The sequence below is a fragment of the Physcomitrium patens genome, chromosome 19, assembly GCF_059467195.1.
Source record: "Physcomitrium patens ecotype Gransden chromosome 19, ASM5946719v1, whole genome shotgun sequence".
NCBI lineage: Eukaryota > Viridiplantae > Streptophyta > Bryopsida > Funariales > Funariaceae > Physcomitrium > Physcomitrium patens.
Genome location: NC_143428.1, coordinates 4173483 through 4189113, shown reverse-complemented (window position 1 = coordinate 4189113; position 15631 = coordinate 4173483). Strand labels below are relative to the sequence as shown.

At 34.6% G+C, this 15631-nt stretch overlaps 1 protein-coding gene and 1 long non-coding RNA gene across 4 annotated transcripts; one reads left to right on the top strand and one right to left on the bottom strand.

Moving 5' to 3' along the window:
* The first annotated feature begins 7176 nt into the window (after window positions 1–7176).
* Window positions 7177–10174, top strand: LOC141044483 (uncharacterized). The gene is made up of 2 exons (XM_090244802.1): window positions 7177–9124; window positions 9448–10174. Exon 1 carries the CDS (start codon window positions 7518–7520, stop codon window positions 7887–7889), a length of 372 nt encoding a protein of 123 aa, XP_090100928.1. The 5' UTR covers window positions 7177–7517; the 3' UTR covers window positions 7890–9124; window positions 9448–10174.
* On the bottom strand, window positions 9120–14040 carry LOC149987349 (uncharacterized). Of its 3 annotated transcripts, XR_016498684.1 has the most exons (11): window positions 13822–14040; window positions 13284–13551; window positions 12533–13008; window positions 12210–12320; window positions 11725–11952; window positions 11306–11479; window positions 10607–11116; window positions 10271–10386; window positions 9875–10055; window positions 9567–9779; window positions 9120–9422 (listed from the first exon to the last, which is right to left on the bottom strand). It is a non-coding gene; the product is annotated as an uncharacterized LOC149987349 (long non-coding RNA). The 3 variants fall into 3 exon arrangements; XR_016498683.1 differs by having other exon boundaries at window positions 9567–10055; XR_016498685.1 differs by lacking the exon at window positions 9875–10055.
* Window positions 14041–15631: the final 1591 nt, after the last annotated feature.

Here is a 15631-nt window from a genome sequence, read left to right as displayed (position 1 = left end):
ATCTTTCTTCTCTTTGAAGATACTTGATAGGTCTCCTCAGCCATCAATAGTATCTTATATTAGAATAAGAAGACCATCTTCTTATTTGATTGTTGTTGAGGCCTTTCTAACTCTTTTCAAATACAATATTTGAAATACTATCAAGAGTTGTTCCTACTTCTAATAAAAACATCAAATATCAAGACTCTCTTCTAAGATTGTGATACCACACATGTTATATCTTGCCATCTATTCAAGAAAAGATATGTTGTTCTTGACGATCTTCATTTCAATTGTGTCATTTTAAAAATTGTGATAATTGCAATGTCTTATCTATTAAGTTAGCAAATGAAAGCTTTGAGTTGAATCTATTGATTATTGCTTTTCTATCTTCTTAGTGTTACAAATACATAAAAGCTATAAATAAGGATAAAAGATAGAATAATATCTTCTTTGAATCTTATTTATTTTATGGTAAAAATTTTCTATTATTTATCGTGATTTTGATGGATGTTGTTGATAAAAATTCTCAACTTTCTATGTTACATTTGTAAGATTCTTTATTGATTTCCATGTATATTTATTAATATCATATCAGTGCTAATGAACAAGATATTCCTACCTATTTTGATACTATATTGAATCTAAGACTTCTTCTACCTTCAACTCTTCATTATTATTTATTTTTATACAAAGAAGTGGTATTTATCTTTTTCTCAAGATATTCACTGTTTTATATGATTCAAAAAGAGATATGTAAATTATAGGATAGAAATTCATAGAATTTGGTTGATATAATTGATAAGCTACAAATTTGACTTGTTCACAAATAGGAAAAGATCCAAACTTAAAATAGTCCAACTTATCATAAGAACAAGTAGTCTTAATATTATGATAGAGTAACTATATCTTATCACCCATATTAAATTATTAATATTCCTTGCAATAGGAATTTGCATTGATCTTGTATCATTCTTGAGTTCTTTTTAACTGCACCTTTATTGTTGCATGTAACTTTGACAAATAATTAATAAATATATTCTTGCAAGATTATTAACTTTTAAAAAGTCAAAAGTATCAAATTGTGGATGATAACCATAATTAATAAAAAAAGATGTTTATTGAATAGAAAAAAGTATTGAATTACTTTATACAAACTTTGCTAATGGCAAAAGAGTTGTTTAATCTTCTTGATGATAATTGATGGTACATCTCTAATACTGCTTCAAAACTTGATTTATTCATTCTGTTTATCCATCAATTTGAGGATGAAAAGCTAAAGAGAGCTTTATATCCACCTTTAGAATCTTAAAAAAGAGTCTCCAAAATCTTGATATAAATTGAATCCTTCTATCTGATATAATATCCTTAGGCAATGTATGATAGCAATAGATATTATCAAAGAACAGTTTAGCTATTTTTTTACTTATAATAGATTTTTTATATGGTATAAAATATACCATTTTGGTAATATAATCTACTATCACAAATATAGAATAATATGAACTTAAGATTGGACAATCTATGATAAAATCTATAGAAAGAGAAGACCATGGTTGTTTATAAATGGATAATAGTTGAAGAAATCCATAAGGTTAATGATGAAGAATTTTGGATCTTCAAAAAATATCACATGTTTGTACAAAATCTTTGACTTCCTTTGACAATTGAAGCCACCAAAATTTTTTTGTTATTATCTCTAAAGTCTTGTTGTATAAAATATTTTTGGCTATTAGAAAGTCATGATAAGCTTGAAAAATATGTAATCATGCTTCACCTTTTGGAATATATAATTATCTTTTAAAATAGAATAATTTATTTTTGAACTTAAACTTGGAAGTATCATAAGATTTAAAAGAATTATTCTTGATATCATAGACAAAAGGATTAGAGGACATACTTGATTGAATTTTCTTAACAAAAGTTGAATCAATAGTCAATATTGATTTTATTGCTTAAAGGTGAAAATGCTCCTACTTCAAAAGAATTATTCTTTGTTAATAAAAAGATGCATCTCTTTCTTTTGGTACAAGATAAGAACATCCAAAAATGATGTTCAACAAACCTTATTTTTTTTTGGATTGATAAGTGATCTTGAAATCAAATCTTGATAAAGACATACACCAATAAACTTAGTGATGATTCAAAACATGTGCCAACATGAAGTACTTGAGGTTCTTGTGATTTGTATATATGGTGACTAGACTCAAGGCACCTTTTAGATAATGATGCTATTTTTCAAATGAATCCACAATTGTAAAGAATTCTTTGCTGTAGATCTCATAATTAATCTCAATTATTAAAAAATTTCTGGAATAAAAAACTATTAGATGGAATTTGTTATTTGTTCTCATTTGTAATAATATTGTACCTTAGGCAAAGTCTAATGCATCTATTTCCATGAAAAATGCCTTCAAAAAGTCAACACAATATAAGATTGATGCAAAAATAAATTCTTTTTTTAAAATATCAAATAATATTTTGGCTTCTTTATTCAATTTAAATTTATCTGTATATGTCAAACGTGTAAGTAGAGCTACAACTTGAAAAAAATTCTTGACAAAGATTTGATAGTAATTGGCAAAGTCTAAAAAACATTGCACATCTTTCACTGCTCTTAAAATCTTTTAATCCATAATAGTCAAGATCTTCTATAGATCCATCATTAGGAAAATGATGTATCATAAGTAGTCAACTTAATTAGTATAGAATACACATTTTTTTTAAATGGTATATAACCTTGCATCTCTAAGTTTTTGTTTTACACAATAAACATAAACTTTATGCTTTTCTATATTTTTAGACTAGATTAACATATTATTCAAATAATAAACAAAAAAATCATTAAAAAATTATAAAAGACATCGTTTATTAGATATTAAAAAGCAATTAGTGCATTTGTAAGTCCAAAAGATATGGCATTATATTTAAAATATCCAAACCTAGTTTTAAATGAGATTTTTTATTCATCTCATTTTTTAGTACATATCAGATTATATACTTTTCGTAGATCTATTTTTATATAGATCTTTGCTTGATTCAATTGATCAAGAAGTTTTAAAATCAAAAGTAAAAGATATCTATTCTTAATGGTGATCTTGTTGAGTCCTTAATAGTCCATATACATTTGCAAAGATCCATCTTTTTTCTTCACAATTAAAATATGAGACTGGACTAGAGATTTAAAATGGCATATAAAACTCTTAGCCAAATTTTCATCAGTGAATTATTTGTGATAGGCTATAGATTGATCCAAATAGTGGTTGAATTCTTTCTTGAATATTGATAGAATAATTATAATGATGATGCTTCAGAAGAATATTTATATTTTTTTATTTAAAGAATAACTTGGCTTTTCCCTTAATAAATAAGTTCTTAAAAACTTGGGAGCTGTCATCATTATTTGACTTGTTCTTTTCTAGTCAAGTCTTTATTCTTTACATCTTTTAAATAATCAATTATTGCATGCTATGGCTTAAGCACTAAATTGTTCTAAAGATTTTACCTTTAACATTATCAATAATAAATCTTTTATATTATCCATCAACCTATATTGAAATTAATTCATAAGAGCTTTGTCATTTTAGTCCATACTATAAGCAAGGTTTAAGAATTTAGCAATATATATGGTAGCTAACCATGATCCTTGTCATAAAGTTAAGAACTTAATCTTTGCTACTCTTTCTCAATCACTATTAAATCTTGAAGAATGAAATCCTTAATACACTCTCATATCACTCAAATGAATTAAAAAGTTATTCAAAGATGATATAATATTAAACTAGAATAACTATTGCCAAAGATAAGAAGACTAAAAAGTCTTGAAACAAGACTAAAGACTAAAAATGAATTGATAAGAGTGAAGCCTTATCTCATAAATATAAAAAATAGGTATCTTATAAATATACTTACATCAATGACTCTACAAGAAACTTGGAATAACAAAGAACCTTATGTTTTACACATGAAGATTTTTAGATGCATTGCTAATGTATATAACCTAATGTAAAAGGTACAAAATATATATTTTTTGGATATTATAAAGGTACCAAGGCATATAAGCTTATATATTTAGAAACCAAAAAAATCATCAAGAATCGTGATAGAGAATTTTTGGAACATAAGAATACTTATGAACACTTAAAGATGTGTCCAAATTGAAATAATGATGTATTTATAGATATATCTTTAATTGTAGCAAAAAAATAAAAATAAAAATAAAAAAAATGATTACAATGAAGATAGTGGAATTACACATTAAGATGAAGAGCCAAAAGAAGGTAGATCAAAGTATGTCTAGAATTGCTAGAACTAGTAATGAAGACAATTAAGATATTGAAGATGATGATGATAAAGAATATCAACCATTAACTATGAAGAAATAAGCTTTAATATAAAGAAGATTGCAAAAGATGTTGGAATGCAAGCCAGTGAATCTTCATCAAGTGAAAGGAGATATCTTTTGATAAATAGAAAAAAACTTGATAAATGGTGGAAGAACCACATCTTTCCTCAAGTAAGTAAAGAATATGCTAATATTATAGTCTTTGCCGATTTATTAAATTTGTATTATACAATAAAGTCCACATATGTTATGAAATAGAAGAATGCCATAAAAGAAGAATAAAAATTTCTTATGGACATTGAAACATGGAAGATAACTCAACTACCATCAAATCAATCTTTAATTGATTATAAATAGGTATTTAAAACCAAGAAGGATGCAATGGATAATATTGTGAGATATAAGACTAAATTGACTGCCAAAGACTATTGACAAGTTGCTAGTATTGATTTCAATGAGATATTTGTTGCCTTGGTTGAATTCAACACCATTAGAACTATTATGGCAATTGAGGGAGTAATGGACTTGGAGATGCATGAAATGAATGTGAAGATAGCTTTGTTAAGTAAAAGATTAGAAGAAAATATATATATAAATCAATCTGAAGGATTTGTTGAAGGAAAAAAAAATCTTGTTTGTAAGTTGAAAAAATCTTTGTATGAGCTTAAGCAATTACAAAAGATATGGTATCAATGTATTAATACATTCTTTATAAATGAAGGGTTTGAAAGAAGTAAGATTGATTATTTCTTATATGTCATGCTATCAAATGAGTTCATATTGATTGTCATCTTTTATGTTGATGATTTGATCATTTTGATCAAAACTTTAAAGATGATGGATTGATTCAAAGCAAAGTTAGAAAAAGAGTATAAGATGAGTGATTTGAAAGAACTTTATTATTATTTAAAATTTATTAAAGACAAGAACTCAATGAAAGCAAATAAATAAGTGAGACTCTCTCAAAAAAATAGAAATAGAGGAGTATGTGTATTAAAAGGAAAACTAGAATGACTATTGCTAAAAGACAAAGAAATTAGAGACTCTTGAAACTAGACTAAAAATAAGAAAGGAATTGACAAGAGTCTCTAGTTTCTTTGTCTTTTGGCAATAGCTATTCCAATTTTTCTTTTAATATGTATACTTCTTTATTTTTATTTTTTTGAGAGAGTCTTACTTAATTATTTGTTTTTATCAAATTCTTGTTATAAACAAATTGATAAGAGTACAGTTATAATATTAGAGCTTTATCTTTTCTTGATTAAGAGTGAATTATTTCTTTTTCTTGATAAGACATAAGCATATTAGAAGTTGCACATTATCTTCTTCTAAACTAATATTATTTTTAGTATTTTCTTTGTTCTAAAGACCTCTCTTTTATTTACCTTGAATGATATTAGATTTTTTTTTAATTAATATTATCATAGCAAAACTTTTTGAAATGAAGAATATAATAGCACAAATGCAAGAGCAATTGAAAGAATAGATATTTACAATGCATCAACTCAATTTATCACCACCAAAAATAACAAAAATAGCAGAAAGTGAAGATATAAATATGATTGAAATCGCTTCAATATCTACACCAAATCACATTTCTTCTCCTATAGTAGAACATCCTTCTAGTATTAGAGAACCTAGAGTTGCCTAATCGAAGAAGATTGATAATACAAGATTCAAATTTCAAGGATTTATCAATCAAGTACAACTTGTGATTGAACTTCAACTCCAAAGTTAGCCAACGCTAAGATCACAAGTTAGATTCATTGGTACACTCCTTTCTTGTTTCTAGTCTAGTTTCAAGAGTCTGTAGTTTCTTTATCTTTGGGCAATAACCATTCTAATTTTTCTTTTAATATACATATTTTTATATTTCTATTTCTTTGAGAGAGTCTCACTTGTTTATTTGCTTTCATCGAGTTCTTGTTCTTGATAAAAATGGAGTTTGTAAGAGATTATGCTAAGAAGACAAATATAATGAGCCAAAGCAAGTACATTAAAGGGGTATTGAAACAAGTCAACATGGAGGAGTGTAGGCCTATAGATACACCTTTGGAAGCCAATTTAAAATTGATGAAGCTCACAAATAAAAAGTTTTCTAAAGTTGAAGGTCAAATGCAAGGTTTTTCATATAAAGCAACATTGGACTCACTTATATGTGCAATAGTTGGTACAAGGGTGGATCTTGCATATGCAATAAGTATTATGAGCCAACACATGTCAAAGGTTGAATCAATCCATTGAAAAACTATCAAAAAGATTATGAGGTACTTAAAAGGTTCTTTGCATTTCAAATTGTGCCTTGGAGGTGATAATATTACTTTGCGTTGTTATTATGATGCGGATTGGATTGGAAATACAAATGATAGAAGGTCAACAATAAGATATGTATGCTTTCTTAGAATGGGAGCTATTTTATAGAATTGCAAGAGATATCCAATAATTGCGAGGTCAACAATAATGGAGAAGGAATACAACTCCATCGTATAGACAAGAGCCAGGCCGATAAAGCTAAACCGATGGCAATATACAGGGCGGAGGGCACGCCACCAAGCAGCCCGGTATACGCCCCGGCATGGAGCTCTCCCTCTCTCGCTCCCTCTCTGTCTGCGTCGCGCACGAGATCGCAGCGCAGCGAGGTCGCGAGACCCGCATTCATGAGGAGGGTGAAGGCGCAACGGTGATGGGCAATGAGGCGACGACGCACCCATCGCAGCCAGCAGCAGCAGAGAAATATGGAATCGCCGCCCTGGCCGTGAATCGGATGAGGGACGCGAGCACTAGCAGCATCGGCGACCTACAGAGCGGGGGGGGGGAGGGGGGGGGGGTGCGTGAGGCCATTGATGGAGAGGTGGAGTTGCGCCTTTCAGACGGAGCCAGTTATGGGAGCGTCCTATACGAATTCCTGGCATCAGGTTGTTAGTAATTATGTGGACTTGTCTATGCACTGCAGTCCTTGATTAGATCTGTCAGGGATTGTACACCCTGCCGGCCCGACGTTGTTTGTGACGATTGTCCAGGTGTCATAAGGTGTGGAATTACATATTTTTGCGTCATTCTTCGTGGTTCAACTGGCGAGTGTAGTGGGGTTAAGCTTTAGTGCTAGATTGAGGGCGGAGGGTGGCTGGTGCGATTGGAGATTTTGAGTTGAGCGTTTTGTGGGTTGGAGTTCAGCGGAGATTTGTGGCCTGCGATGATGAAGGGGCCCGTGGTAGGAATGGTCGTCGTCGTGTTGTTGGTGTTGACGATGGTGCTCGGCATGACAATGCGTGTTGAGTCGACGCGGTTGCTCAATGTGGGCGACAGAGGAATTGCGGAGGCTGAATCCCTCTACTCCGCGAATGTGGACTCGGTTGTGGGAATGGAAGGTGGTGGGAAGAAGGGTGTTGCATTTCATGCGCGGCGGAATGCCCTGCCGCCCAATTCAAAAGCTGGTGATGATGCTGTGGACCCGATTTGGGACGTGGAGGCTGAGTCGCCGCCTGGGCAGAGGCAACGAGACCGCAGCCTTTGGGGGATGTCGAAGCGCTTGGTTCCCACGGGTCCCAATCCGCTGCACAACTAACTGGAGAGAGCAACTTCCAAGGCGAAGACCCCAGGACGCGCGTTGAAGTGAAAAATCCGATGGAACAATCATGATTATTATTATTTTTCCCCTCGCGTGAAGGCTGAAATTCCGTGTGTCCACTGTCCCACTTGAAGCAGATAATATTGAATGTTTACGTAGTTCCACCATGAATTTGATCCGATGCAGTGAAACCATGAGCTCCTTAGGTGATTGAATGAGGAATCCTATTGCTGAGGGATCGTCATGTCCCCGGAGGCCGCAGATTTCGAACGACACACGAAAGCATGCGAGTGATTCAAGCGGCTATGCAGTTGATACACATTGTGCGATGAGTGTTTTCCATTGTTGTCTGTGCGCTGGGTGGGCCAGGCATCTCAGGTGACTGATAGAAATTTGAAATTTTAGTCGTGATCGAGGACAAGCTCCTTCCGCAGCATATGACTCTGCTGGCTGCCTTGACAAAGCTGCCTCAAGACTAAATTTCTCTGCACCGTCATAGGGATTGATGATACCGTCATGACGCGAGACAAGCCGAGGAAGCAAATTGGTCACTGGAAAGTGATTTATCTCCGACATTGAATTACATAGAAAGCTTTGGAAGCGCTGGAACATATCAGGTCGGCACTGGAGATTCATCGAAGCGCAGTTGCGTTAACTTAACTGTAGGACCCTGTTCTTTACTCACAAGAACAAAATCTAGATAATTTGCACATTTGAGTGAAATTATTCCAGAGCTAATTTGTTCCTGAACACCTGTGGTATTTCGCATAGCTATTTGACCCTGGAATCCATAGAAAGAACGAATCACTGGTATAGAACCTTAGTATGCTTCTATCAAAGCAAGCTTATAGTGATCATGTGGGAGTCGGGATGAGAACACCTCATGATGTTGAGTGAGAGAGAGATAGAGAGGGAAAGTGGGAGAGGTCCATTCAGGACTGGCACAACTGTAGTATAATAAACTATAAGTAACCCCCAAAAGTGAAAAAAAAAAGAAAAAAAAAAAGAAAAAAAAAAGGAAAGAAAAGGACAACCAAACAGACAGTGGGGATGATGAAATGTAGGCATTGTAGATCATTACCAAGGATGCGAATCAAGCGACTCGATTCACAGCCATTAAATTTCAATCCACAGTTAGTCATCGTAGCACTGTGGGCACGCTGGCAGCTGTTACATGCCGATCACCATTGCCGCTACTGTATAAAGACGTCTCATATTCAATAATTGTGAAGGTATGTGACGCCTGATTATGCCTAATTTGTTTATATATATAATAAAAAAGCTCTCGTAATTGATCTCTCTATGCAGCAGGCCGTCATCGACACTAACCTTTATGGCAATTTTCCAGTCACTGTGTCTGTCAGTGCCTTTCGCATCTCTCGCTGGTAGTCGGCTGTGCCAAGCCATCCATGACGTCGTGAAAGATATAGTGTCCCCGAAGCTTTCCAAACCAAATGTGTTGTTTCGCAAGGATGAATTTGTGTCGCCTCGGCATATGAATTACTGAAGGGCACATTCTAAATAGCTTCTCTGTGCATTAAATGCATTGTCTCAGTCCGTGACAAAATCAACTCGAGAAAGGGCAGGGGGAGAGTGGTGAGCGCATGGACTTCAGCGATCAGTTTTTGTTAAAAGCAGCAAATGACATTCATTAGGGGCTGTGACTGGATTCACCTTGGCTGGCAGCTTAGTGGAGAATGTGTGATCCGTGAGCCTGTTAGAAGAAGCATTTAACTGGGTTCCATCAGGGCATCGAAGCCGTGATTGAATGAGTTCCAAGTATTGATTTTGCCTCTTCCGCTGCCAGAGGCTTATTAAATCTTGTTGATCATCATGTGCGTTACAGTGAGCGTGCATTCACTTCCTCCAGTACTCCGCCAGCTCGACCTGCGAATGTTTTTCAGCAAATTAACTCTCGTGAAGCACAGCAGCAGAATGCTAATGATGTGGCCACCCATCGCATAGTAACTTTTGTACCATACCTGTGTGAAGAAGGGCATTCCGCAATTCAAATTTCAGTTGTATTGAGGAAAATCGAATTGTTTAGGGCGAAGCTAGCTGCCCGGAGATTCCAGTATAAAAGCTCCAGAAATTATCGTTCGAATTCTCAGATGTTTAAAGACGAAACTCTGATGGCCACCAGATGCTACTGCTTACGCTGAACTGGTGGATTTTGGTTTAACAGATGTCAATCCCTTCATCATAGAAACAAATTTAAAAATCTGTATCTGATTTTCGGTGAATAAATTCCTTTAACAAGCAAATCAAATTTAGTTTGGAATGTTGAGTTCAAGTTAATTAAAGTCCACTTGGTTGATAAAAAGAAAACAAAAGTTTCTAGGGTTTTCCACAAGGTAAAAATCAGTGGAGGTTCTCACCAGTCAAATGTGAACAGTATGTCGAGCATAAGTAACCCAGTTCCGGAATTGAATACGCGCTATGGTCGGTGAACTAGTCGCTGAACCAATTGTTCGAACCGGATAGTAGCTGGGGTCTGAATATTTCCAGTTGTTCCATTAGTACACATGCTTACACCACAAAAACAAAAGAAACAAAATTCTTCATGGAATTTTTTACGATTTACTGAATCTCATAATTTATTGAGGCAATTGTCAGACCTCAGTCCTATTCAACTCGTAGTGTGTCCTTTCTGTATCATATAGTTGTACAAACTGATATGGTGGGGAGACTTTGAACAATAGTGTACTACTTACATGGCCACGACGTACCCGGCGCTCAGATGTGCCATGTCCTGCTCGACGAGGTGTAGCCCAATTGTCCCTAATATAGTTTCAAACTGAAAAAGTTCCTACTGGCTCTCAATGCGCAAGTCTACTGTTGTCTGAGCCAATAATGATAGTAAGATAGACCATCTTAAACCAAGGACAGGCATGTGTGGAGACGGTGGGCGGTTTATGCTTTTTCCCAATCCAGTGTATTGTGAAGCTTGTAGCCTAGGTGGGTTTCCAGAAGAACCACCTCTTCTGACCTGGACCAGGATATAGGTATCCATTCGCTAAATCATAATGGCTTCCGTATCACTTGCACAGTCAATTTCGTATCATTTGGAATTTTTGGATGCTTGTAGGCGAAGTTTATCCCCTAATCAAGTTTTAGAGCTGATCGGATCTCAACATGTTAGCTGTGTCCTGATCATACACTAGCATTCTCGAGCATGTGGGCGAGATCATCCATTCTCCATCGCATCCATCTATTATTCTTCCCTGTAATTTGAAGAGTAAAAAAATTACAAGCACTAAGGATGGTCAGGTACAGATACCCCAGGATGATTGTATCTTTGTAAATCTTTAACAGGGTGGTCGTTCCAATTACAAACTTGCTTATCGATTAAGGACGAAAGACTTGTCAATGAAAAGTACTGATGCTACTTACTCCAGATTCGAGATGCTTACCTACACAATTATTTTCCACCTCAAACATCCAGGTACTAGAACGATGTTGGTCATCAGTCAGATTTTCAGCCAGTCAAAGCCAGTATCTTCTTTTCCACAATCCATCGACTGGAATGGCATTTGAAGTAAAGATTGCTAATCGTAACTTCGTGAACACTGGGAAGATACCACCTTCTGTCAAATGGTTAACGCAATTGATCAGTTGGTCTCTTCTGATGTGCTGGTGCAAGGATATTTGCAACTGGGCTCTTACAAACAGATTTCACCCAGCAGGTTACAGTAGTTGCCAATACATGCATCAACCTGATAATTCTAAAAATTCATTGTCTTGTCAAAAGTGAAATCTCACACCAAACCAAACCAACTGTAAGGGGTTGGTTTACTGCAGCAGAAAGCCAAAAGAAGTGGCCACAGCTTACGATGTACGCATGTATTCGTCGTTCCACCATCAATCTTCTCTGAAAAGCTGGGAATGTAGAAAGATGCTGTGCATAATTGATTGGTATGCATACCACCTAGGGTAAAAATATCATCGAGTTCAGCTGGTTGGAAGAGATAATTAAGAGATTGCTACATAAGCTTCAGATCGTGCCTCCAACCCTGTGATGCACTCGGCCAAAATTTGTTGCTGACATGGCCCATTTTTTCTGTATAATCACAATAAAAGGATATCTTTGAGGGCCATCAAAAACACAAGTGAAAATAAGAACCAGGTAATATGAACTACAACACTGGAGTTCCGAGCACTCTCGACTCCACAGATATGATTTAGCTGTCGCGCTATTGGTTGAAGCACTACGCAACAATGCATCGACCAGCACGACACCAGATATGCAAATTAAGATTTTGAGACATGCTCCTCAAGGAATAGTATATTAGCCGCATATTTTGGGTATGAGTTTACTTCAATGACGAAAAAACGGTCCTCATAAAAGTCCGCTTTATTCCTCTATATTCAGCGCCGCCATTGGACGTGAGTCCATCCTTACCAGGTCACTTTATTTGTCTGCATTCTCTGGATGATTAATATAAGTAACAGTGAGTGTCAGGAACTCAAAATAAAATGAAAGCATCATGAAAAGAGGGGCTACGCGGCATATGGTGTGCAGGTGAACGTAAATGCTTCACCTAGAGTAATTGCGTCGTAGAATTTCACCAATGAACCTCGATCGAGACGTAAAAAAGGTTGAATTGCTGAGGAGTCTATCTTACAGTAAGGAAGCGTACCATCCATCGTTCGTAAAGCTCCTCAGCTTTATCGACAGCGCCATCTCAAAGCAGTCAGTGAAATGTTGATTATTGATGCTTTGAAAACAACAGTTGCTTCAAGATAGATGGGCAAGCTGTGATGTTGACGGACCCCAGACAGTTGGTTGTATAGCTGCGCTTGGAAAGTAAACAGCTAGAAAGATCATCGGCGATCTCAATGTATCCACAGAGCCCTATTAAAATCCAATCATAGATCACTCGCAAAAAATTTCGCTAGTGACTTGCGAGAGTTGGCGCTGAAAGAAGCTCAGAGTAATTAGTTGTTTTCAGATTGAACGAGGTTGGTGTCCGCAACTTGCTCATCCCTAAAAGTTAGGCTGGTTTCCTTGGTGGCTAATTAATTTCGTCATTGTCGTCCGCCAACGGCTTGGCCGTAGCCTTTAAGACATTTACGGAAGATACAATTCTCTCCTTAGAATTACGAAATGATGTGCCTGAGATGATGAGCAACTAAACAATTTGAAAAAACAAGTGATCCAAGTTCAATGATCAGAGCGCATCTAATATAAATAGCCTGTAAGTATACATCTTAGTGTTACTATTCGCGCAAGAATACCTTTTATTGGAGAAGACAGCTCTTCGAAGTTCCTTTGGATCAAGGCATTTCTAGAGGGATATCAAAACTTATCTATGAATGGGAAAAAAATCCTAAAACATGCAATATACGAATGTCTGTTGGATCAAGATGGAGTTGACTGATATACCGCACCTCAAAGATATAGGTGCACAATAATATTAAGTTGCAATTTCAATGTTTCCACTTCAAGCTACAGTAGACCGCAGCGTTACTTCTTCAAGCCATCTTGATCTTCGTCACAATATTTGTCCAATAATAAATATGACGAAATGATAATAGGGGATTGCACAGTGGACGGTGCAATCACCTACAATCACCTTCATCACATGATGCGCACAGGTTAGCGTGAGCAGCCCAATGGGAGCATCGAATGCTAAGACATTCTTTATTTCCAATTGTGCTGTTCGAGGAGACAAGATACCAATCAAACGAGAGGATTAGGTGAATGTAGATCATCAGACAACATCGTTTCAAAAAACCAAACAAACATTCCCATCGTAATGCGAAAATGGAAGCTTACACACAAATCTAACCGGATTTTTCTAAGGTGAACGAATAGTTCTCGGGAGATGTGAATTTAATTTTCGCACATGCACTTGCATTGTTACAGTCAGTAATTCAGAGACTGCCGACGAAGCGGAAAATCTAAGTAAAGGCTCTAAAAGCTTACCATCTGGTGAATCAAAACTGGCTTCAAAGCGAAACGTCGACTCCCTGCTCACCTTCATCAGCCGCTTGAACTTTTCAGTTCGAACTACTTGAAATTTATTGCTCACAAAATTTCTCGAATGTTTGCAAGGTCAAAGCACGAATGAATCCGCCATAGCCGGCGACTCTCAAAATTCCTATATCTCGCCTCCACTCCCGCCACACCCCATCACAAGCACAGCAACATGCACAAGTTCACAACGACCAGCATCACATATCATTCATCCGTTAGATCCTCGTTGGATGATTTCGTCGTTGGAGGATGTACGACGTCAGCTCAATAAGAACAGACTCCGGCTCCCTTGTGTGTTGACAACGCGCATGTGAACGACCTTTCCACGTGTGCAGAATATTTGCTTACGTGGACGATGAAGGATTTTGGCGCCAAAGTGTCACTTTAAAATGAGAATACGAAATGTTCTTCATGGGTGTGGTCCTGTGACCGGGCTGGAATAAAGCTTCAGCCTTTTGGCTGTGTACTCCAGCTTACTTGGCAAGCCTCCTGTGACCAAAATATTCTTCTCGTTATAATAATTTTTTTTTTTCGCTCTGAGAATTAATTGGACTTTAAAGGATGGTTTTTAAATCACTACAAGAAAACTTTGTTTTACGAAATTTGTTTCTTGAGGTTTCTACAACATGTTATGATTATGACAAAATTTATATGATTTATAATATTTGCATTTATGATTATATTGTTTTTAACAATAGACTTTATCATTATTAAAAATGTTATTTTTTGAAAAAATAATAATATGATTCTTAAAATAATTTAATTTGGAAACCAAAGAACATAATCTAATTACATTTAAACATTTAGTAAACTAACATAAGTTTATTTTCAATATCAAGTAAAAACCTTCAATTTCATTAATAATTATTTAATGAATAAATTATCAATGATTTTTTATTTTTAGAAAAAATTATATTATTAATAAATTTATATATATATATATATATATATATATATGTGTGTGTGTGTGTGTGTGTGTAATAAAATCATTTTTAAACTTACATCTTGATTTCAAATTATAAATAATCAATATATATATATATATATATATATATATATATTTTACTAGTTGTAATCCTTTTAAATTATAACTATTTGACAAATTATCCGAAACAAATACACTTTGATGTAAAAACACAAATAAAAAAATTACCATATGATTATTACTCATGGTTTAAGTGAAGAATTACACCAGTGTGATCCATACTCCGAGTAAAGTGATAAAACAATTAATTACACAAACTTTAAAATAAATTGAAGTTTGTGTTGAAAACATAGTAATTATACACTTTATATCAAAAAACTCTTTTCTAAAAAGATTATTCTTTATTACTTCAAATTAACTTATATAAAATTATTTACATGTGTGTCAAAAATAAAAAAACAAATAAACCTAAGAACCAAAATAAATTTATTTTTCCGCCTTCATATATGATCAACTTAATTAGCTATTTCTAATAGAATCGAAGTTTCTTAGATTAAAAAGAGTATTCAAGCATATGTAAATATATAATTTATAATTAAAACAAGTATTTATATTTATTAAATATATTATATTTTAAAAAATACTTGTGTATGTTTTGATATAGGACTTGTAAAACATTATTATATTTGTGAAAACTTTAAATGTGTTAAAGTAAATGGAAGATAAGTTAGAAGGTAAAAGATATTATCTTAGATAAGTTGCTAATAGTCAAAGGGCAGCAAAAGGATAAAAGAAAGTTACCAAGGTGGCGGCTAGGATTATAGATGGTAGCTA